Source organism: Talpa occidentalis, unplaced genomic scaffold (assembly GCF_014898055.3).
Source record: "Talpa occidentalis isolate TD23 unplaced genomic scaffold, MPIMG_talOcc4v2.1 talOcc4.14, whole genome shotgun sequence".
Classification (NCBI taxonomy): domain Eukaryota; kingdom Metazoa; phylum Chordata; class Mammalia; order Eulipotyphla; family Talpidae; genus Talpa; species Talpa occidentalis.
Window position 1 is genome coordinate 75,961,581 of NW_023601433.1, and position 24,344 is coordinate 75,985,924.

The window sequence follows — 24,344 nt, forward strand, 5'->3', positions numbered from 1 at the left end:
GGAGCAGGGAGGGATGGGGAACGGCAGGGAGCTGGTCCAGTTGCTGCTAAAAGTGATCGCAAAGTTTTAAGATACCCAACCCATTTGTCCACTTATCCATCTATCCACTCACCTCTCCATCTGTTCATGTGGTTTGCAGCACACAAACAAAACATAGCGGTAGAAGAACTGGTTTTTTGGTTTGCTGTGACAACTCTCACTTTTCCTAGTCATCGTGGGGAAGTGGGGTGACCTGCCAGCTGGGAGAGTCTTTGCCCTGATTTGCTCTGACCTCCGGCAAGGCAACTCTCTACGCTGAAAGTTTGGTGAGTCTGAAATCTTCTTAGAGCTGCCTTGTATGGTCTCCTCTCCTATTTTATCAACGAGTAGCTGAAGCAGAGAGTAGGGGATTGACTGGCAAGGTCAGAAAAGAACTAGCACTGGATCTGGGGCTGGATCCCAGGCACTGCTGCTCACTTGTAAAAGAGTGGAATGGGAGTAGGAATCCCGGCTCTGCTCACCACCTGGGATTGTGGGGAGGCCCCCACAAGGTAAATGTTGCAGAAGTGCTTTGAGAAATGAGGTCAGAGTCAGCATGTCTCAGAGGTGCAACCACAGTCCTGGCTGCTGGTCCTGGTCGCAGTGACCACAAGGGGTCAGCAGATGCTCGTGTGATCAGCTGGGATCTGTGAAGTCTCACGCAGTCCTTTGCTGAGTCTGGAGGTTTACCCCAGGTATTACAATGCAGAGTCTGGTCCAGCTGCAGACTTGGGACTCTGCAGAGCTGTGAAGACTCAGGGTGCAGAAGCAGGAGCTGTTGGGCCCCCCTATTTTCCCCAGTAACCTTTCTCTGGACTTAGGCCCACTTAGAATGTTTTGGAAGGACAGGTTCGTAAGATGAAGTTTATAGTGTTCATAAATCGTAAAAGTTCGGGTATAAGAGTCTATTTTTAAGTTTCATCATAAGCTTCACAGAATTTGTAATACCCCACACTTTCAGAACCACAGACTTTGAGACATTTGCTTAGTGCTCTTATTTGCTTCCCATCTTTTATGACACTCCACTGAAATAAGTGTCAAAATAAAAGACACTCAACAACAAGAACAATAAAGATGATTTTATTTAATAAATACTCATTGACTTAATATTGTATGTCAAGTCTCCTAATATGACTGGGTGATGGAGCTGTGAAAGAAATCTGACAAAAATATCTGCCATCCTGGACTTAACATTCAACCAAGAGAAGATAGAAACAAGCCAAATAAATCATTTAGAAAATGGCCAGTGCTGTGGAGAAGAATAAAACAGTGAAGGGAGCTTGGGAGAGCCATTGGTGTATTAAGGGTATTTCAACTTTAAATAAATGTGGGTCACTGATAAATGAGAGATTTCAACAAGTGCTTGGAATATGGAAAAAAGATGAGAAGCCTTGAGGAATGAAACAGGTCAAAGATGCAGCCGAGAACGTTCTCTTGCCCAACTAAAGAGGAGGTGGGGCCAGATTGTCTTTCTAATTGAAAGAACCCAGGGAGACTTTGGGCTCAAAGTCAACAGGTCACAACAGAGGGCAGAGGGAGAACAGAGGACTAAAATGGGGGATTTTATACTTTAAACTGGGTAGCGAGTCCATGTGTGTCTTGTATTCGTCACTTGCCTACTTTGATTTTACAAGACTCTTTGGTATCCTACTCAGTAGTAAACATAGGCTCACACACCACCTGGGGAAGGGAGGAAGCAATAACTGCTGGAGCGCACTGCCCTACCTCTCTTGAGACTCAGGCTTCCAATGTGCGGGTAACATCACCTAGGAAGAAAGCAGTATGACTCTTCTCTAAGGATACTGAATTAAATATCTGAGATCAGCTGGGGCTTGCAGTGTGGACATTGGCACCACAGGACAGAGCCCTCCTTATCCTACTATTTGGAATTCTGCTCCACATGGAGCTTCCAGCTAGATGTTCTCGCTTAGCAAAGGGAACGGAGGGAAGGCAGACCTAATTGTGTAATAGCAGGGGAAACCTGCATCAACTCACTTTACAAAGTGCTTGCTAATGGGCACTATGGCCAGAAGGTGGCAGACCCAGGACTGGGGGGGGGTACGGATGGATGGAGGGGAGGCTCCTTCTGCATTCTGGGTAAAATGAGACACAAACCAGTGTCAACATTTGTATCCGTGTGGACAAACTTAAAAGAGAATTGACGTGGATTTTGAATGGAAGCCAGATGGCAGCTGGAAGGCTTGGTTCTTGTCCAGTTGGAGGTTGGAGGTGTGACCTGGGCTCAGATACTTGGGGACAGCAGTCCCTGCAGGGCTGACTCAGGCAGAGGGGATGGTTGGTACCAACTGTGCAGAGTGAGATTGGATTAACTGTCCCAGAACCTTCCATCCCACAAAGGCATGGGCTGCTTATTTTACCTTTTCTTGCTTCTGAGTCCCTCAGGGGCAAACTGGGAGGGCTTCTTTTGGAGGTGAGGGACTGGCATTTGGCTCAGGGTTCTATTGTTTCTATGCTTTTACTGCACAGGTGGACAGACGTTGGCCTTGAAAAACTTCTGTTTGAATCTTGGCTTCCATTTGTCAATGGTGTGACTCTGGGCAGAGGCCATTTTAGCTCTCTGAGCCTTGATTTCCTCTTGTGCAAACACGGGGGTGTCATACCTGGGCCTTACGGAGTTGTTGAAAAGGTAGGAGGTGAGATATGTAAAAGACCCAACTTTTGTAAAACAAGAACATTTTATGGTCATTTTCAATCACACCCCCAAACAGAAAACAGTATCATCTATGCACATGTTCCAGCTACAACCATGTCAATAAGTGGCCATTATTCTTTGATCTGCTCCCTAGACCCCTATATTTTTTTTAAAGCTGTATTATTTTAAAGCAAATCCAAAATCTCATACATTTCACCCATAAGTACTTTGGAATGTGTCTCTACAGATAACACAGGTAACAAAATTAACAATAATTTCTTTATAGTGCCTAAAACCCGTTCTGTATTGAATATTGTCCAATTGTCCCTGAAATGTGGGTTTTGTGGCTGGTTTGCTTGAATTGGGGCCCAAACAAGATTCACATATTGCATCTGGTTGATATGTCTCTTATTTCTTTTAAAAATTTATAACATTTTCCTATCCCCATCTTCTTCCTCCAGATCATATGTTTACTGAGTAAAAGAAATCATTTGAATATAGTTTCCTATTTTATGGATTTAACTAATTGACTCCCCTGTGACATTTAACATTTTTTCCTTTGCCCTGCATTTCTTTTATACTGATCAAGCTAGAAGCTTAGATTCAACTTTAGGTCCTTTTGGGGACTGGGAGAAGAAGTAAAAATACTTCACAGGCAATGTTATGTATTTATTATTGGGTCACATCCAGAGGTACACAATATCCTGTTGTTGCATTTTGGGGGATGCTGGAATCAATCAGTACATTTAGCTGGTGTCAGCTCGACCTGTCCTTTATGTTGTTTCCCGTCAACCCCACCAACCACAGAGAAGCTGAGGATCATTGCCTAAATCCAGTCTTTCATTACGAGTTAGTTGCCAAATGGCCAAAAGGCATATGAAAAATTGTCCAACATCCCTCATAATCAGGGAAATGCAAATTAAAACCACAATGAGATACCACCTTACACCAGTAAAAATGGCACATATTAAAAAAAACTAGCAGCTACAAATGTTGGCAAGGATATGGTGAAAAAGGAACTCTCCTACACCGCTGGTGGGAGTGCAAACTGGTCCAAACACTATGGAAAGCTCTGTGCAGGTTGCTCTGTCTACTAAAAATGGAGCTACTGTATGACCCAGCAATTCCACTCCTAGGGATCTACCCAAAGGACACAAAAACATTAATACAAAAGAATACATGCACCCCTATGTTTATTGCAGCACTACTTATAATAAGTAAGACTTGGAATCAACCCAAATGCCCAAAAATAGATGACAGGGTCAAGAAGATGTGGTACATATACACACTGGAATACTATTTAGCAATCAAAAAAGATAAACTAAGGGCCTCCCCGGTGGCGCAGCGGTTGAGCGCTGGGTTGCGAAGCTGCCCGCGGCCTCTGCAGCACCGGTTCGATCCCCGGCTGCTCCCCGGCCACCGGAGGAGGGTCCTGCATGTCGCGCAGACCTCTCCTGCCGCTCGCTGCTCCCCTCAGCAGTGTACTTCGGTCCTTCTGCCTGCTCTGCTCCCTGCTCTGGCTCTGGTGAATTCTCTCACCCTCCTGCGCTTCTGACTATACCCAGTGCTTGTATAAATAAATAAATAAATCTTAAAAAAAAAAAACATAAACTAATACCATTCACAGCAACATGGATGGAGCTGGAAAGGATTATGCTCAGTGAAATAAGTCAGAAGGAAAAAGAAAAATACCAGATGGTTTCACTTATAGGAGGAATACAGGTGATCAGAGGGAAAAAAATAATTGAAAAATCACAACAAAACAAAACAAAAATAAACAGACAACTATAAATCAGAGACATTCTGCAGGGGAGGAGGAGGGAAAAGGATCAAAATAAGGGTGGGAAGAGCACAAGGGACTATGGTGATGGTGCACAGGTGAATTGGTGGTGGAAATTCTATGGGGACTACACCTGAGAAAAGAAAGCAAACATCCTAAGAAAAAAATAGATTAATAAAAAAAAGTTAGTTGCCAAAAGATGATGCTTTCTTCTAACTGTGTTAGTCCACCTGTATTATTAGCGAATTCTTCCATAAATATTTTTCTCTTGTAAACTCTTGGGTTGTTCTGAGATAGTTTGGATAAGAATGACAGGATGCAGACATAATTCTTTCCCTTAATTATCAGTTTTCAGAATAATGAATTGGTGCTATAGTAACCTCCAAAGGTGACCAATAAAGTTTAAAAATTTTTGCCTTTCCCTTTCTGTAACTTTAGGAGCTTGTGGGTTTAACTTCTGGATCTGTATAAAGCTGATGTTTCAGCCCATTGCAATCATTATTCTTTTTGATGCTCAAATTAGTCAGTGGGAGGTTTTTAAGTTTCCCCTTAGTCATTTTGACATGCGGAGGTCTTGAATAGCCTCTTTACTTCCTGGCATGACAAAATGTCCCAGGGAGGCTCACTCTGCAAGTCTCCTACCCCAAACTGGGAGTTAGTCATTTCTCCCATGGGTAGAGTCAGCACTTGAAAAGCGAAAATCTCCCTGTGACTAGGAAGCCCGTTTTCTGTAGTTGATGGGCATTCCTGATAGTGCCTACCCAGCTCTCCTTCCATCTCCTGCCCCACTCTTTGTCATTATCCAGACAAAGTGTTCTCTCCTGATTTAGGACTTTGTGCATGCTGGCTCCTTTCCCTTCAACACCCTTCTACCCACTGTCCTTTTTACTTAGCACAAACCTTGCCTGTCAATGATATCTTCTTCATCTACGCTGGCAGATGACTTATGCTCTGTCATCAATTTATTGCAATCATCAGAACCTATCACTAAGTATTTCGCTAGTTGATTTCACTAGTTGATTTTCCCTAAATGCATGCTCCTGGTTCCACCTCAGACCTATGGAGTGAGAATCCTAGGGAGATAGAGAGGGTAAACTGAAGTTCTAATAAACTTCCCTCAGGTGATTTGAAGTATTATTTTTTAAATGTATTTCTTTTTTTTTAAATTTTTTTTTAAAGAGGCACGTATTTTATTTGTTTGTTTGTTTGTTTGTTTATACAAGCACTGGGTACAGTCAGAAACGCGGGAGGGTGAGAGAATTCACCAGAGCCAGAGCGGGGAGCAGAGCAGGCAGAAGGACCGAAGTACACTGCTGAGGGGAGCAGCGGGCGGCAGGAGAGGTCTGCGCGCCATGTGGGACCCTCCTCCGGTGGCCGGGGAGCAGCCGGGGATCGAACCTGCGCCGCAGAGGCCGCGGGCAGCTTCGCAACCCAGCGCTCAACTGCTGCGCCACCGGGGAGGCCCTGAAGTATTATTTTTTAAAAGCCACATAGTGAAGACATTCACAAGGGTGTAAGTGAAAAGCAAACATTCCACTCCATTCCCAAGTTGCCCAGTTCTCTACCCACCACTACCCACTACTCTTTACAATTACTTCTCCTTGGGGTGATTCAGCAAACTGAAGTTTGAGAAGTATCTCTACATTTATGAGATAGACCAAGATGGCGAGGTCTCTGCATTTTGGAGCCCACAAAATATTTCAGGTAACACCACCATTTAGGGGCCAGAGCACCAGGAAGGGGTCCCTGGGTCACCAGCAAATATGACAGGGATTTCTGCTTAGGGAAGTGTCTGTACCTCCTGTTTCTAGGGCCTTCCCGCCTGCTCTCCAGTTATCACTTCCTGTAGAAGGGTGGCTGGCCCCTGGTCTTGTCACCAGCAAAGATCAGGAATGGACTGTGGGTATAGGGAGAGTAGGATACTTTGGGATGAGCAGAGGAGAGCCTGCAGTGAGCTCTCTGCAACTGGAGAGGTCTGGGCAGATGCCCAATAGCCAACCTTTCAAACTGAATTTCCAAGTATTTGTAGCAATCATCAACTTTTTCCTTTAAAACAGATTCCTTAAAATCAATGATGCTTAACCTTTCTGGAATCAGACTCCTTTGGGAAGCCCATGGAAACTTTGAACCTTCTCCCGAGAAAAATGCAGAGAGGCATAAAACTCCACAGACTATAGCTGAAGCTTCCCAGAAGATCACCAGCCATGAGTACCCAGGGACATCCAGCAGGTTCAAGTTAAGAACTCCACTTTTAGATGTGTTCCTTGTATTAAAACACCCGGCTTACAAAAGTTCTTTCCATATTCCCTTAGAGACCTTGAAGTATGTCACCACTTGCTGCGGAGTGCCCTGGCATGAAGCAGAGGCCAGCTGGACCCGGCCGTGAAGCATCACCGACCCACTGGGGTCGCCACGGATTCCCAGACAGGTAATGGTTGCTATTGGGGGTCGGTAAGCGGCCTGGCCTTTAGCGCCATCCCGCAGGGTCCCTGTCCTTTGGGCGCATGGTGGCTTCTGAGCACTCCATCTGCCCACTCGGGTCCCCTGCTTGCCAGCGTTTCAGAACGAACCCACCGCAGACGGGATGGGTCTCCGCCCCGCTTGCTGACCAGGGAGGGGTGCGTCGAGACAGGGACTGGCAGACAGCTGGGCCGGGAGCCGGAGGACTCAGCATTCATCATTGTTCCCCCAGCGCCTGGCACCGGCTGGGGGGCAGGCGGAGACGGTGCCCGAAGCATCCTCCTTGCGCCTGGCACGCCCGTCAAGCTCTCGCCCCAACAGGTGTTTCTAGGGCGCCTTCCGAGGGTCAGACCCTGAGCAGGGCGCTGGCGACGCACGACCGGGAAGGGGTCCAAGCCCCTCCGGCCGCGCGCCGGGAAGACCCACCCAGCCAGCGGGCACAGGCGGTGCCGGGCGCACCGGGCGCGGAGGGACCTGCGCGCCCCGCCTCGCGCCGCGCGCTCGGCTCGTGACGGCTCCCGGGGCCCCGCCCCTGGGCTCCCCCGCCCAACTACCCCCCTCCGCGAACCCGGCCGCGCTCTGGTCGACGGGTTCTATGGGGAAAGCGGCCGCTCTGTGCCGAGGCAGCGGCTGCGGCGGCCGCGCCCGCGGGCTCTCGTCGCTGTTCACGGTGGTCCCCTGCCTGTCCTGCCACACGGCGGCGCCCAGCATGAGCGCCTCCACGCCCGGCTCCCGGCCGGAGCCCAAGCCGCAGCCGCAGCCGGTGCCCGGACCGGAGCGGGAACCGGGATCGGAACAGGTGCCGGAGCCGGTCTCGGAGCTGATGGCAAGATCCGAGCCAGAGTCCCAGAAGAAGTCTGAGCCAAGACTGGGGTCCAAACTGGCACCGGAACTGTCGCTGGCCTTGGGGCCGGGGGCAACACCCCGGCAAGAGCTGGGGACAAGTGTAGGGTCTGGGATCTTCACCAAGGCCTTATCAGATCAGCCACCAGCGCCACCAGTGGGGAGCGTCCCCTTGACCAAATCTGAGACAAAGCCCCCACGACCGGGACAGAAGGTATCTCTTGGAGTTCCAGTGTCCATGACTGCCATGACCTCCACTGCCCCGATGGCCCTACTGCCTCTGGACAGCTTCAGGGGCTGGCTCCTCAAGTGGACCAACTACCTGAAGGGCTACCAGCGCCGCTGGTTTGTGCTCAGCAATGGCCTGCTGTCTTACTACAGGTAGGGAGTGCCGGCCCGGGGTCCTGAGGTCTGGAGGCAGATGATGCTGCAGCGATGGTGACACAGGACATCCAGGCTTGGAGGACTCAACCAACCTGTGGGTGTCTGGGAACATGCACTCAAGCAGGAGAAATGACACCTCTGGCCAACCTCCGAGGACTGGGGCCTGAGACCCTGCCAGGGGAGCCCCCTGTGGACTTGACCAGTGGCAAACTTGGGTTTAGGGAGTGAGTGGGAGGTAGAGTGAGGGAGTAATATGAGGCCTCATAGTCCCTTGGGGCTTTCTAGTTGTGGGATCTGGGGCAGCCAGCCAGACTTAGGGCATCTTTTAGGCTTTCTGGTTTAGGAGCTAAGATTATTGTGTTAAGGCTTGAGGGGACAGTCATCTTGTTCAGTCCTTGGGACCTACTCATGGAAAGGGCTGCCTGATCCTTCCTCAGTGGGTCACTAAGTTTGTGCCCATTTTTCCTGATAACCGCTGATTGCCAGCTCTAGGACTAGGTACAACAGGCCCGCAGTATCAGACACAGCTCCCATCCTGCAGGGGCCCATTTGGACATTCTGTGGAGGAAGAGGAAGCATCCCGTAGTGACCTTTCTTATTTCAGAAACAATATGGGGGTTCAGAATTGAAGTTCGGTAGTGAGGTTGCTAATGCTCTCTTCCTGAAAAATTTGAAAGGGGCTTTCTCTCCATTCTTACTGGAATGGAGTAATTGAAAGGGAATGGACTATTCTCTCAGTATATTTCCTGGTAATGGTTGATTTAAGCTTTGAGGTCCCAGATCACTCTGTACCATTGATTCTTAAATCCGGGGTATAGGGGTGGAGGGGTGCATCAGATTTCTTGAAGTGTTTATTGAAACAAAGTGCTACTGAGTGTCTGATGCAATGAGTTGGGGATTAGGCATTTTCTAAACAAGTCCCCAGGTGATGCTGTTCCTGATCAGTGTGAGAAGCTCTGCCCCATTGTCTTTGCAATTGGGAGGGCCCTGCCTCACTTGACTCAGCCAGGCAGCATCCTTCCAGGTTGCCGTCGTGCTCCCAGACTTTTGGGAACATGGCTTCTAGAGGGTGGTTGTCTGTGAAGCCCCTGAGACTTTGGGAGCGCCACTGAATTTGAATGATGGTTCCCACTCCCAGATGGGAATCACTGTCTTTCCTTCTTGATGGGAAGAAGCTAATGAGTTGCTAATGCATCCTTCTCCTAGGGTGTCTTGGTGCCCCTGAGTGGGCTGAGCAGAAATTTCCCAAACAATGTTTCTATCTCACTTCCATGGTCTGTCAGGTGTGTGGGATCGTCAGTGGTTTGCTGTGCCACTCTGTCTTCCTGAAGGCACGGGACATAACACGACATTGTTGGCTACGGACCACACACTCCATTTTACCTTACTCATTTCTTTCATCCTCATAACCACACTATAGGGGGGTTCTGGGATCGTCTTGTACATATGAGGGGTTCTGAGGTTTGACAGAGAGATGCAGCTAGTTTGAAGTCACTGGCCCAGTAGTTGATGTAGAAAGATTCTAGCCTGGGTCTTTTATTAGACTCCAAAGTCTGTCCTTGTCCCAGATGTGTCCTACTGCCCACTCATCCTTGAGTTTGGCATTTCTGAGTGATGCTGTATTTTATCAGGTACCACTGATCTGTAGGAGCCGGGGTAATATTTATGAGTATTAGGTCCCAGAGTCGCAAGAAGGCCTAGTTCTAGTGGAGGTAAAATCTGACCTCATGCATGTTTGTTTTCATTGGAAGAACAAAGCAGTCTCACCTTGCTTGTATATAGACAGTTGGCATTTTAAGGTAATCTCAAATGTGCAGATTTCCAGGATAACTAAGAAAATTTCGTATTGCTTGCTGATAAACTTGTGGGAACAAATCCTGGTCTGGGAGAGGAGGGATAGAAGCAAGTTTCTTGTGTGGGTGTTTGCATAGTCTAGCTCTGTAGTTTTGTTTTTGCATATTTCTAGATTCCAAGGTCAGTAGAAGTATTGCTTAACTTGCCTGAATGGAATGAATGATTCCTGGCATTTGTACAGCCCTGTACTCCCCTGCGAGGCTCGCCACAAAGATGTCCTCATTCCCGTTTTATGGGGAGAGAAGCTGAGTCCTGTTTAACAAGCTTCAGTGTCTTACCCAGAGACACCCAGCTTGTGGGCTGGGCATAAATGCCACGAGAGATGAGTAAGTCACCATGTGCAGAAAAGGTCCTTCTGAGGCAGAGCCAAAATTGACTCTTTTGCCCTGCATACCAGTTCTGCCTTCTGGAAAACACTGGTCTGTCTCCTGGGGCCTCTTATTACCTCAGTTGTTTGATGCCACTCTCCTGTCCCCAATTCTGTCTGAACCCCACCATTTAGAGCACTGGTTGGAGCTATGGACTGAGCATCCTCCAGGCCTGTCGCTCATAATCATGCTGCTGCAGGCTGGGTTATCCAGCGCTGTGTATGCGTCACCTCGGCCCCCTCCCCAGCTCTCAGTTCTCTGAGTGTGCTTGACTGGATGGAATAGAGACGAGAACCAGGTGCTTAGAAGCATAAAACAGAGGGAAAGAATTTTGAATCATGATCTTCTTTTCCTAGGGGACATGTAGAGTCAGGTTTCCCTGCTGCGTTGTTGTGGCTGATGGGGAAGGAATCAGCCATTTTTCTTGCTAACTTCCCTTTTGGAGAGGCCACTTTCTAATTAAATAGACAAACTAACAACTAAGTGAAACCTGGCATTTGGAGTGTGTATGTCACATTATTTCTTGTGCTCCCCCCACCATTTCACATACTGGTCCACATCCCCTTTTTATTTAGGTTTCTCTCATTGAGATGCGATTAAAAAGCTTGCTTTTCATTTCAACCATTTTAAACTTTTTTTTTCCATAAAGGATAGTATACAGTAAATTATTCTTTTGGGATTTATTTTCCCTGCATTATAACAGTCTAGGATGTGAGTGTACCTTTTTATCCATCCATTCTCCTCTTGATGGTGGCTACTAACCTCCATGTACAGGTGTTCTCTTGGGTGAAACCACTGGGTTGTAGAAAATATGCACGTTCACTTTACATAATGCTAAACTGTTTTCCAGAACAGATGTATCAATTATGCTCCCACCTGCAGGGAGTAAGAGATTTTGTGGATGGACAGCCTTTGCAGTATTTCCAGCATTGTTTTGCTAATCAAATGGGTGTCTCATTGTAATCTCAACCTGTATTTCAATCCTCGTTATTTTTACCTCACAGAAAAACAGTGGGAGTTTGGATTTGAATTTTTTCTTTAAGCAAGGCTTCCTCAGGTACTTCCAAGCAAGTGCTGAGAAGCTGGATTTTGCTTGAGAAACTTATTGGACAGTTCTAGCTTATTCTTTTTTTTTTTTATTATTCTAAGTGAGGAAGAAAGTATATGGTGCCAACACCTGGGCTTAGCAACTTTCCCATTATCGGGAATAAAAAATGTTCTTGATAAAGACTGTCATGTATAGAAAGTATTTCTGGAAGGTGTCAGCAATTGTTGAAAGGTTTTTACCTCTTTCCAACAATGGGCTGGGAACACAAATGAATACAGGTGATGAGGCTCTGATGTCACTGCTTGCTGCTCTGGATCACATGTCCTGACACCAATAATATGGTGTTGTGCTTGAAATTTTTTGGGGGGAGGTTCTGAGTTCCATTAAAAAATTATCTCCAGTTCTCATCTCATAGGGAATATGTAATTATGTGATACTAGGGAAGAATTCACAAATGACGCAGAATTTTCAAAGGTGTTGGCCTCATTGTGTCCTGCAGCATACACTTTAGCCATGCTAGCAAAGTCCTGTCTGTCTTGTATGCCAGTTGCTGCTTTGGTGACATTATAAATGATATTTTTTTCCAGGAAGCAATTTCAAACAGAAGCTTTTGTTTTAATTTTTGTTTTGACTGATCTCTAGGTAGGAACGCTAAGCCAGTTAGCTAGGAAGGTCACAAAGAAATTAGTCTGGGTCTATAAGAAGGAAGTTGTAGCCCAGTCAAAGTGAATTTTGAAAGTCTTCCAGCTGAGGAAGACCCCCGAATAGTTGGTGAGCTGGAACATTTTGGGGTGGTGGCCAAATAACAGAACATAGTACACCAGAATGGATCCAGCACTCAATCCTCCAGCCACGTCAACTCAAGGAGACAGCCCATGGCATGCTTGTGTTTTCCATGTCAGTTTGCTCTGAGTGTTACAAGGCAGGGAGAGGGGGACTCCAGAGCCCCCAAACGGGCCTGCTCTAAATAGGTTCTGCCATCTGCCGCATCAACACAGAAACATATGAGACTTTAATGAAAAGGAACTTTAATACAATTAGTAAACAATACAGGAAAGGAAAAGAATATAGTTTCTAAATCAAGTACCCAAAGTTACCCATCCGCTCGTGGGTAAAAGTCCACCCAAGCAGGATTGGCCCAGAGCAAGGCCCCAAAGCCTGCCACAAGTCTAAAGCACCTTTCAGTGGGGACCCGCAGAAAAGGATCAGAAACAACCAGACAAGTCTGGGAGGAAAAGAGCAAAATCAAAATCAAGATAAAAGCTGCCATTGTTATCCTCCCCACGGGTCTCTCACCCACATCTGTTTCACCCAGTCCACGACCAAAAGGCAAGCGCAGTTTCTTCACATGTCTCTCTGCCCCATGTGCCTCCTCCAGGTCTCCTGGCTCCATCCTTCTTCCTCCCTTCTCAGTCAGAGGAGACTCCACCCTCCTTTGGGTGGGGCAGGGAACCTGGAACTTCCCCCTTTTCCTGGGGACCACCCTGTTACAAAAGGATGGAGATAGAAAAGGCCATCCCCTCGCAAAGTATCCTTGAAAACGTGAAGGGGAGAGGGCATGTCTGCAGGTTAAGCCATAGGGGCTCCATCCCATCAGGCAGCCTTATTCCATTTTAATTTGAAATGCCACTCAGTGTTTTCTACTCAGACAATAAGGAGGCTTCAGAGGAACATGCGCGTGGGTCATTTGTGATCATTTGTTTGAAGTATATTTCCTTAACGTTTAGCGCAAGGATTTTGCGAGTTGGCCCTGAGGGTCCAGCAGCACTATAGCGGAGCCCGCGACGCCAGCGTTCCCAGCAAGGTCTAGTGACACGAATTGTAATTTTCCTTACAAAATATGCTCCTCCTCCTGACTCTCCTCTTTCTATGAATAGCTGAACACCTCTGAGTCACGCTGGCTGCCTCCTCACTCCTCTCCACATCAGTTGGAACTGCCAGTCTTTGCCTGTCTCGCTCTTCACATCCCTCCTCTCCATTCCTACGGCGGCATCAGGGTTCGGTTTGCCTTCTGTCAACGGGTCAGCCTCCAGCTCTGCCCTGGACGGCGCCTCCCCACCCAATCACCCTGGAGTGTCCAACCCTTCCCCAGGAGTGTTTTTCAACGGAGACTCCCCAGTGTCAGTAGTTCCCGGTGTTGTGTTTCTGCTGTTTGAAATACCCACGGTGGCCCCTGACTTATCCCGGACCACATCTTCCTCCTCTGGGAGTTTCCAGGTTATGTCTGTGGGCACCCTCGCTAAGGTGTACCCTGGCCAAGTTTGGCAATGACTTTGCTTGGTCACTCTGAATGGATGAGTAAATGAATGAGAATTGCCTGCTATTTTGCGAGATCTCAGGAAGCCGAGTGTAGTCATTCTTGTAGGGGCGAACCAAGAGCAGAATGGGCACCTTCATTGTGGATTCGGGCAGATGGAAGAGTCTTGGGGCCCTTGGTAGATCTGACAGGTGTTTAATGCTGAGTTCAGGGACTAGGTACAGGCAGACCAGCAAGCTGGGAGGCAGGCATGGGGGAGGCAGGGGAAGCTGGGAGGCAGGCAGCAACTGAGCTCCCCCGGCCGTGTGTCTCTCCCTCTCTCTGGCTTCTCTCTGGCATTCTCTCTCTCAGTCTCCCTTTTGCTTAATGATCTCTCCTGGGGTGTCCCTATTTATAGGTTCTCACACCCTGTGCTTGCTGGATTTTTAACCCAGGTGTCTGCAATTATAGTTGTGCATGCCCCGTGCGCATGCCTCTTGCCCTGGGTATCCATGTGTGCCCCATGCTCACACTTCCAAACGCTTTTTGCACCAACACGATAGTGCACCCAGGCAATGTACCCTGGAGGAAAGCAAGTCTGCAAGTGGTGGCCAAGAGGCTGGTGGTGGGAGGCGGGAAAAAGCCTGTCTTACTCCATTTTCCCTACAATACTAAACTTGACTTTTTCTTAATTTGTTTCAGTTTCAAAAACTTCATTGAAATAAAATTGGGAAGATAAATTGGAGATTGTCACTTAAGCCAGGAGTGGCAGAAAAGCAACAGTTATAAAATGTGAATTACCTGGATATATTTTGTTGACGGATTTGAATGTGTTGGAATAGTTTCCTTGGTGAACCAGTAGCCTGTTTCTGCGGCCCTAGTTGCAAGTATTTGTGCTTGTGGGCTGTATACACCTGACATGATACACTTTGTAAAGTGAGGCAGGGGCTGGAGGGAAGGGGAGCAAAGATAAGCTTTTCAAAGAACTTTTCATGACTGCACAGATCTTTTGATTAGCTTCATGTGTGCCCTTGCTTGTGTTACACACACAAGACCCTATGGGAAGCAGGCCATGGGTCAGAGGTAAGGCTTCCATCCTAGAATGTCAGAGCCACTTAGATAATGAGCCCTCGCCGCTGTAGGTAGCCTGCGGGTGTAGAGTAATTTCCCGTTCACAGACTTGGTGAGGCGTGCAGGCCTGTCGTCCTCCTATAAACAGGAAGAACTGGGAGCCCAGGGACAGAGCCGGGACTCAAACAGCCTTTGATTCAGCCCTCTCTAAGGTGTCCGCCCACCTCCCTTCCTGGTGGCTCCTCTCTGGGTCTCTGTGTCAGGGTTTTAGAACTAAGCCTGGGTCCAAGGATGAGCTGGGAGGCCTCACAGGACTTGGCATTGAGTTGTGCTCACAGTTGTGCTTTATTACAGCAAAAGGAGGCAAAGCACGACCAGCAAGGGGAAGAAGAATGTGGTGGGACAAGCAGGCACCAGCTCAAGTTCCCGTCCTTGGAGTCAAACAGGACACACTCATTCCCCCAGCAGGAATGTGTGAAATGTTCCCCACCCAGGGCGCTTGTTAAAGATTCAGAGCCCAGGGTTCGCACTGAGGGCTGGTCCTTCTCTGCCTGGCATTTACCCAAAGTCCAGACTCCCAGAAGGAACGCAGGTGTTCAGCACAGACTGCATTGTTTATATACAAGAATTTCAGGTGCAGTAACCACCCTTACCAGTTGGGTGGGGGGAGCCCTCTCCAAATCTAAGCTCCCAGATGCCAGCCAAGGACAAGCTTGGACTCATACCTTTCAAAGGATGAGTAATCTCAGTCCTGCTGTGTGAGTTCTTTTCTGCAGAGACCTGACCTTCTTTCTGCAGGCTTTAGTGATGTCAGTCAGGGGTAAGGGCTGGCACTCCCTCTGGTTCAAGGAACCTCACACCTTAACACCTGCTTTTGGCTTTGAGTGGCAGGGTGCGACCCCTGTTTCCTCTCTCAGGGGAGGCACGTGCCAGTCTCCCAGGCTGTCTAGCACACCATGGGGTCTGCTGTTCCATGTGCTGAGAGCCTGCACTGTGGAGCCTCCAGCTACTCAGTTGCCCCTTTGTCACTCACAGATACTTGTAATCTGGATCTTTCCCAAGGTCTTGATGACTCAGGCTTTATGTATGACCTGGGTGCTTGGACCTTGTCTCTTGCCACACGGACCTCCTTTCTCCACAGGTACTTTTGTGTCTTTGGTAGAATGTCCAGTGTGAATTCATCGGCTGTTACTTACCTGTGTGCCTTCTCCAGGAAGGGTGTTACAGCAAACACACACCACTTCTGGTTGTGTCATTTGTTTATTTATTTATTTTAAATAACTGCCCATTTTATTTTATTTTTAAAAAAGATTTATTTTTATTTATGTATACAAGAACTGGAATACAGGCTAGAGGTATAGGAGTTAAGAGGATTCACCAGAGACAGAGTGGGGAACAGAACAGGCAGATCCACTGAAATCCACTGCTGAGGGGAGCAGCGGGTAAGACAGGAGAGTTCTGCTGTGCCATGTGGGTCAGCTCCCTGGCAGGGATTGAACTCATGCCACAGTGGCTGGCTATCGCTTGATAGCACTGAGACTTTAACACCTGCGCTACCAGGGGTTATGATTATGTCATTTATTAAGAGCCAACAATGAACAAAGCAGTGTGGGAGACAGACCTGGGTAGCATCTTCAAACCACTGGGTGGAGAAGGTGGCAGAAGTCTGCAGGAGTCCTGGCCTTGCAGGAAGAGGCCAGTAGGTGGGGGAATTACCAGGGGGAGCAGCTCCCACGGAACTGGGGATTCACATACTTGGCGCCATCACTTCTCTGGGATGTAGTTGGCAAACTATGTCAGCAGGGAAAGACAGGTCTGTGAGAAGGAAGTGAGGTCCCTTAAACCAAGGTTTAGATCTGCTTCTCCCAAGGGGAAAGAAAGGTGGAAGAAATGGGCCCAGTTCCTGGGTGACTGCACTGAATGATGACTCATGGGAAGAAACACCTGCACGGGATTGAAATTGGCAATGTGATGTGTGGTGAGTCACATCCAGTCACCCCAGCGAGATGTGGCTTTAAGAGGCTCCTTTTGCAGTCTTACACACGAAGCGAGCTGTCGATGAGTCTTGGATTATGCCGGAGCTGCCTGCTTTTTTCTTTCACGTGCGACTCTTTCCAGCGTCTGTTTCTGTTTTTAAGAGTTCTCAGAGTCTGAGCACTTAGCTTCGCTCCTCCGGCACCTCATTACACGCTCAGCCACAGCTTTGTATATTAGATGCCAGTATAACAACCTTGGCATGTCGTTTGATCTGCATCCTGGGCCACTGCCCATAAAGCATGCAGAGGGCAGATGGCATTGCCAAGCTGGCACGGGAAACCACCAGATTGTGTTGTCCTCTGAAACAGCAGTGGGCGCTGTCTTCCTAAAATTATAGCATGCGACTTCCCTGGGTCCTACCCAGCCAGAGCCCTGCCTCTCTCATCTCTCCTTCCCCATGGCCTTGGCCCTTCTTTCGCCCAATTTGCCTATTTTCCTCCATCTGCATACCACATGCCTTTAGTCTTCCCCTGTGGAGCTTGTACCCGCCACCCCCTCGCCCAACAGAGCCCTGCCCCTGCTATAACAATACGCGCTGGGCCTGCCCGCGTTCCCTGTGGTGGACGGGACATACCCTCTGGACGCCCTTCTGTCAACTCTGTCACTGGGCCCTGAACCTCTGTTAGTGGTGTTGGTCAGTCTCCCCCAACTAGACTGCGACATCCCTCTTTCCACCAGAGCACGGCCTCATCTCACTGGAGTGTTCCCGGGGTTGCTGGGCATAATGATTCTTCACACATCTGTGAAGAATCACATATCAGTGAAGTTGTTTTATAGAAAACACGCTTTGTCATTTTCATCTTTTTCCCCCCCCAAGATTTATTATGCATACAAGAGCTGGGGTACAGGCCAGAGATGTGGGGGGTGAGAGGACTCACCAGAGACAGAGCGGGGAACAGAACAGGCAGACTGAAGAAATACACTGCTGAGGGGAGCAGCGGGCAAAACAGGAGAGGTCTGCTTCGCTATGTGGGATTCTTGCTGGCCGGCCGGGATCGAACCCGCACTGCAGAGGCAGCGGACAGCTTCACAGTGCGGCGCTCAACTGCCTGCGCCACCAGGGAGGCCCCTGGTGATGAAAAATTTTCATCATTTTTGTGTGTTGTAAAAACCCCACACGCAGCCTGAACCACTGCTGTGGGTGGGCGCCGCTGGAGCTGGTGGAGAATGGAGGAAGGTATCTGTATGCCCTGGAGCTGTACGCCAGCCGGAAGGCACAGAGCCCAGCTTGTGGCGATGAAACATACTTGAGCCTTCCCAGCGTCCTTGTTTGCCCTGGAAAAAGGGGTCCTGATGGATGTTTGCTAGTGGTGTCCTTTAAAAAATATTAAGAAAGATTGTAGACAGCTGCTCTGAGAGGTCAAGGTGTCCCTGCTAAAGAACCCCAGCGTCCTTTTTCACCCTTCTATGTTTCGCATGGAAAGAAAAGAAAGCCAACTGGTTAGGAGTAGAACAGTGCAGAGTTTATATATATATATATATATATATATATATATATATATATATATATATAATATCCAAAAGGGCAGGTTTATTAAAAGGAAAGCAGAGGACACTTGCAAAGACACAAGTGGGCAGACAGCTGCCCCCGAAAGGGACAGGTTTGTTAAAAGAGACGCCTGCATAGACACAGGCGGCAGCCTTGGGAGGAGCCGCTGCTCCTGTTTTGCAAAGGGAAAGGTTGGTAAGAGAAACACCCGCGTCGTCACAGGCAGGCAGGAGAGCTGCCAGAGCTTATATGTTTACGTTTCCTACAGGTCCGGACCTGTGTAGTCCACCAGCTGCCTTCCCACACTTTCTCTCGCCTCCAGTCAGCAGCCCTGTGAGGGGAACTAGAGTTGGCCCGAGCGCCCCCATTTTACAGATGGGGAAGCCAAGGTACAGAAAGCATAGTTGCTTTGGGTAAGACCTAACATGTCGCAGGCCTTCCCCTTCCAACATACGGGATGAATCTTGGAGTCTTTGTTGACATGACCCCATCTTTCTATTCTTTCACTAACTCACCCAGAAGCTTGTGTCCCAAGTACTGTCGCTGTGGCAGGCCCTGAATTGGGGTTGGATGTTGGGCTGTGAGGGAAGAAAGGAGCCCTTGGTTTTTACCTCAGTCAGGACCAACAGATATTTTCAGCAAGTATAGAGAAAGTCAGTGTTTCCTGTACTGTTAAGAAGGCTTCCTGCGAAACCCCAGCTTCAAGCAGTCTGGTAGCTCATGCTGACAGATTTGGTAGCCCATGTTGGAGGGGGGTGGGGTGTCCCCCAATTAGTATATCCAGCATCTGTCTGATTCCAGGGAAGAGAGGTTGTAATAGCCATTTCTTGTGGCTTCGCCCCAGAATGACAGACAGAAATCCAGGGTCACGGGCCCTTCAAACTGGTTCTGTAGCCCCACTGAATGGTTGTTATACTCTAAGCTTTTTACATTCATTATCTCATGCAACACTTTTTTTTTTTTTTCCAAATTCTCCTGTACTGAGCTGAGAAAAGTGAGGCTTGGGACGTTAAATGGGTTATCCAGGATGACACAGGGGTGGAGAGCTAGCTGGGCCCATGCTCCTTCTGCCACACCTGTACCTCCCGCTGTTAATTATGGCCCTAAGAGGAGGTCCCCTTCTCTGCCCATTTTCTTCTCTGTTGTTTTGTTCTCTCTTTGCGCCTTGGGCCATGAGTCAGAGAACTGCTGTTCACAGCTCCTGAGTTCATGGCTTACAGGTCCTACCTAAAGAGGCTGCCAAGCTCTTCCTGAACCCAATTTCTATGAAGGAACATTTGATTGATACTGTTTGAGTCAACTGTCAACTTTGGATCAATCCATGGAGTCTGAGATTTGGGTCTGGGTTAAAAATGACTACCCAGGTCACCGAGTGGCCAATGCGCTTGTTAGGTTTAACACAAAAATATAGGATACCCAGTTAAATTCGAATTTCAGATAACAATCAAATGGATTTCAGTATAGAAAAATAAAATCTCAATATATTTGCATTCCATGCAATATTTGGAAGACACTTAGACTAAAAATTATTTATCTAGAATTTACATTTAACCGGACCTCCTTAATTTTTTCCCTTGTACTATATAATTTAGTTCAGGATTTTTTTTTTTTTTTGCATCTGTATTTTATATTGAAATCTATTTCCAAGAGAAGGACTAGGCCAGTCTCACATAGTATCTGCTACTAAATAGGTAGCCCTTTCTTGCCTCTTCAGAAACTATCAAAAATATAGTGTTGAATATGTATCTTCAGAGGACTTTATTTACCATAGTAACACTTGTATTTAATGTGCCAGGCCCTGTCCTAAGCACTTAGATGGGTGATTTAATTTCATCCTCTGCATACACCTTAGCAATGAAAGGACCTATTATTATTGTTCCTGTTTTACAAATGGAGAAGTGGGTCTGGAGAGGTGAAAAAGACTTGCTATTATTATTGTTCCTGTTTTACAAATGGAGAAGTGGGTTGGAGAGGTGAAAAAGACTTGCTCTTTCACAACTAGTAAGTAGCATAGCCAGATTCAAGCCCCAGCCAAGGGGAGTGCAGAGTAGCTGTTCTTAGGTACTACACAGTCAAGAACCGCTTTCCCTCCCCAAAGCTATGAAAATAAATGTTTGAGTTAGAGGGTCATCTAATTTACCTTTTGCCTGTTTTAAGGTTCTGGTTGTCTAGCTACTGGATAAAAGTGAGAGAAACACATGAAAATACCCTCTAGGAAGAACAGTATTACTGGGTCCCAGTATTTCTTTCTCTGTCCCAAACTGTCCAATTTTTTATTTATTTATTTAAATCCTTTTGTTTTTAAAAGATTTATTTATTTATACAAGCACTGGGTATAGTCAGAAGCACTGGAGGGTAAGAGAATTCACCAGAGCCAGAGTGGGGAACAGAACAGGCAGACTGACGAAATACACTGCTGAGGGAGCAGCGGGCAGCAGGAGAGGTCTGCGCACGATGTGGGACCCTCTCTGGGGATTGAACTGGCGCTGCAGAGGCTGTGGGCAGCTTCGCAGCCCAGTGCTCAACCACTGTGCCACCAGGGGAGGCCCTGTCTAATATTTAAGTATTATATTAAGATGTTTCCATCAAATCATATATATATAAAGTCATGTCCTTAATAATCAGGGTCTAGCCATTTTTGGATTTTTATATCCTCTAGGCTGTAAAGATACTGGAAAAATAAAGCTCCCTCCCTCCACTGCCTTCTTTGGTCATTAATCCATAGTGTATCTTTTAAAATAAGATTAAAAATACATAACAAAATTTATCACCTTAACTATTTAAAAATGCAGAATTCGGTCCTGTAAAATATATTTACATTGTTGTGACACAGACCTTCAGATTTTTTCATCTTGCAAATCTGGAACTCATTAAACAGCTCCCTCGTTCCTCCTGTCTCCCCCCATTCTACTGCCTGTTTCTATGAATTCAACTACTTTAAACACTTCATAAAGATGGAATGATACAGGGTTTGTGACTGACTTATTTCTCTTAGCATAATGACCTCAAGGTTTATTCATGTTGTAGTAGTGACAGGATTTCCTTTTTATTTTTTTTAAATATTTATTTATCTTTATACAAGAGCTGGGGTACAGACCAGAGGCGCGGGAGGGTGAGAGGATTCACCAGAATGGACAGATGACCAAAATTCACCGCTGAGGGGAGCAGTGGGCGCAACAGGAGAGGTCTGCCACGCCATGTGCGAATCTCCCTGGCCAGCCGGGAATCGAACCTGGCTGCAGAGGCTGCGGACAGCTGCACATTGCAGTGCTCAACCCGCTGCACTACCAGGGAGGCCCAGAATTTCCTTTTTATAAGATTGAATAATATCCCACTGTATGGCTAGACCACATTTTGTTTATCCGTTTATCTACTAACGGAGACTTGGGTAGCCTCCACCTCTTGACAATTATGAATAGAACATGTACATGGAAGTCTCTCTTTGAGACCCTGACGCCATTTCTGCCTTGATTGAAGAAGCTTGGTGGGAGTCACTTTACGTAAGATTATTCCTCTAATATTAACGTCGGCGTGTATAACACTGGAGACTCTGAAGGGAAGGAGGAGAATTCCTGAATAAATTACATGTGTCACTATCAGATCTGAGGGGGCTGCAATCCATGTATTTAAGTTTGTAATTTCCTTTGGTGTGTTAAATTTCGACTGGAGCTCTGGTTTCCTTAACTGACCTCTAATTTGTGGCATTTCCATCTTTCACTTGGTAGCTGATTTTCTTTCTTGGAATCTACTTTGCTTAGTGTAATATTTTGGGGGGTATGTTTTGATGCCTCTGCATTTTTAAGCAAACCCACCACTTGTAAAAGTCTTTAAATTGTTGTAACATCCTGTGAACGAACTATGGCTGCAGCAACAGAGATTGTGTGATGACTTAAAAAAAAAAAACAAAACAAAACCTGTTTCAGTACACTGAATTGTTCTATGTAGGAAGAATGTGGGTTTACAGGCCTACAACTGCACTGGAAATAGATCCAGTCCAGTGCCCCAGGGACAAGGTCTCATCTCTCTTCTCCTCCTTAGACCCTCAGCTCGTGCCTCAGTCCCCTGGTGGCTTCCGGGGCTCTCAAAGGCCCCTTGGTCACTGAGCTCACTCAGCTCCACTGTTGCTCATCACTGCACACAGGGAAGAGTTTAAAATGCACTACTGATGGATTTTCTTTTTCTTTTTTTTGAGATTTATTTTTATTTATTTGTGTATACAAGAACTGGGGTGTAGGCCAGAGGTACTGGGTGGGAGGGTGAGAGGATTCACCAGAGACAGAGTGGGGAGCAGAACAGGTGGATCCACTTAAATACACTGCTGAGAGTAACAGTGGGTGAGACAGGAGAGGTCTGCTGCGCCATGTGGGTCGCTGCCTGGCCAGGGATTGAACTCATGCTTCTGTGGCTGGTGATAACTTGATAGCACTGACACTTTAACCCCTGCCCTACCAGGGAGGCCCCAGATTTTATTTTTCATTGTGGAAATTTTCAAACACATACAAAAGTTGAGATGTTCATACAATGATCCCGTGTCCCCATCACGTAGTATGACAAGTCTCACCCTCAGTCAGCCTGTGGCCTCCTCACTCTCACTTAATGAAGCCAATCCCAGATAGCTTTTATTTAGGTCTAATCATTCAGTGACACAACTTGGGATTCCTAGTGTTTTCTTATATTTAGATACAGGTCCTGCATTTGGTCAGGAATAACCACAGGCTGCACTACTGTGTCCTTCCCAATGCATGCTATCAAGAAGCATGTGATGTCCATTTGTCCTATTATGCGTGATGTGACTTTCACCATTTACTTATGATGATGTTTGTCAGATAGCTTCACTGTAAAACTAATAAATGTTACCATTATTAATTAATAAATAAATGTAATTATCATTGGGAAAGATACTTTACGCCTATTAAAACCCTGTTCCTTAGCAAACCTCCACTCACTGGTTTCTGCATTCTTCAGTGTTTCTTCCTTGAATCAGTTATTAACTTTGATGACTGCCATCATGTCTTCTACATTTATTAGTAGCTTTGTAATGCAAATGAGAGCTTTTTATTTGTTTATATTAGTATTAACTCATGGATTTTTATCTTAGCCAATGGATTCTTTTTTATAGCTATCTTTTTTTTTTTTTTATGCTCAAATTGTCCCCACCTTGGCTAAGAGGCGTTCTTTTAAACTGGTTCCTGTGGCTTTATGATATCACCCATCACTCTTTGAATACCTCTTTACTTTTTGGTACACAAATATATAATTTTTGTAAATCACAGCATTATATGTTCTTAGCCTAATGCTTAAGGGCCATCCAAGTTGTAGCTTATATCATTACTTAATTCCTTTTTATGACTGAATAATATTCCATTCTATGAATATTATTCCATTATATAAATATAACAAAAATTTTTTGGTCCATTTAATCCATTGATGGATAGTTGGGCCATTTCTACTTTTTAGTTATATGTATAATGTTGTTACAAACATTAATGTACAAGTTTTTGTGTGGACTTATGTTTTGATTTCTCTTGGGTCTTATCTGGAGTTGGAATTACATAAACATGGTAACTGTTTAGTCATTGTCTAGTGTTTTGAGTATGTCTCTTTGGATAATGTTTTTTCAATGGTTTATGTATTACATATGTAATATATATATGCACACACATAAACATATACACAACTTATAATCTACTGCTTCTGCTGGTGATATTTCATTGTTTTTAGTGAAATATAGAAACTTTACCTGCCTTCAAGTTCCTTTACCTTCTCCTAGTTATAGTATAATTGTCTTAAAAATTTCCTATACATACATGTTTAAACTGTATCAGTGTTTTCGTTTTTGCTTGTTATTGGATGGAGGCTAGGACTAAATCAACTCCCTGGATTTGCTCTGCTGCTTGTGTAATACTTACACGTGAATCCACTCAGCCAGCTCATCATCTCTAAGATCTCACTGAGTGCCAGATTAGAGCTGGAAGGGAGAAACAGGGCAGGTCCGTGTCTCATGGAACTTATGTTCTAGGTTGCAAGTAGTAATCACAATGGCCAAGTAGCAAAGCATTTCTTCTGGGTGGATATTCCAGCATTTTCCATGGAAAGAGCCCCT

The 24,344-nt window shown here is 46.4% G+C and overlaps 1 protein-coding gene across 6 annotated transcripts in view; it reads left to right on the plus strand.

The window, feature by feature from the left end:
* Positions 1-24,344, plus strand: part of OSBP2 (oxysterol binding protein 2) — a 119,206-nt gene that overhangs the window by 5,162 nt on the left and 89,700 nt on the right. For 2 of the 6 annotated variants that reach the window (XM_037510898.2, XM_037510901.2), the window contains exon 2: positions 6,764-6,879. In XM_037510898.2, coding sequence (XP_037366795.1) covers positions 6,776-6,879 — 104 coding nt within the window. In that variant the 5' untranslated portion in view covers positions 6,764-6,775. Of the gene's footprint in view, positions 1-6,511; positions 6,687-6,763; positions 6,880-7,506; positions 8,136-18,509; positions 18,631-24,344 lie in introns of those variants that run through there. The other 4 variants (XM_037510896.2, XM_037510897.2, XM_054695253.1 and 1 more) reach the window with 3 other exon arrangements.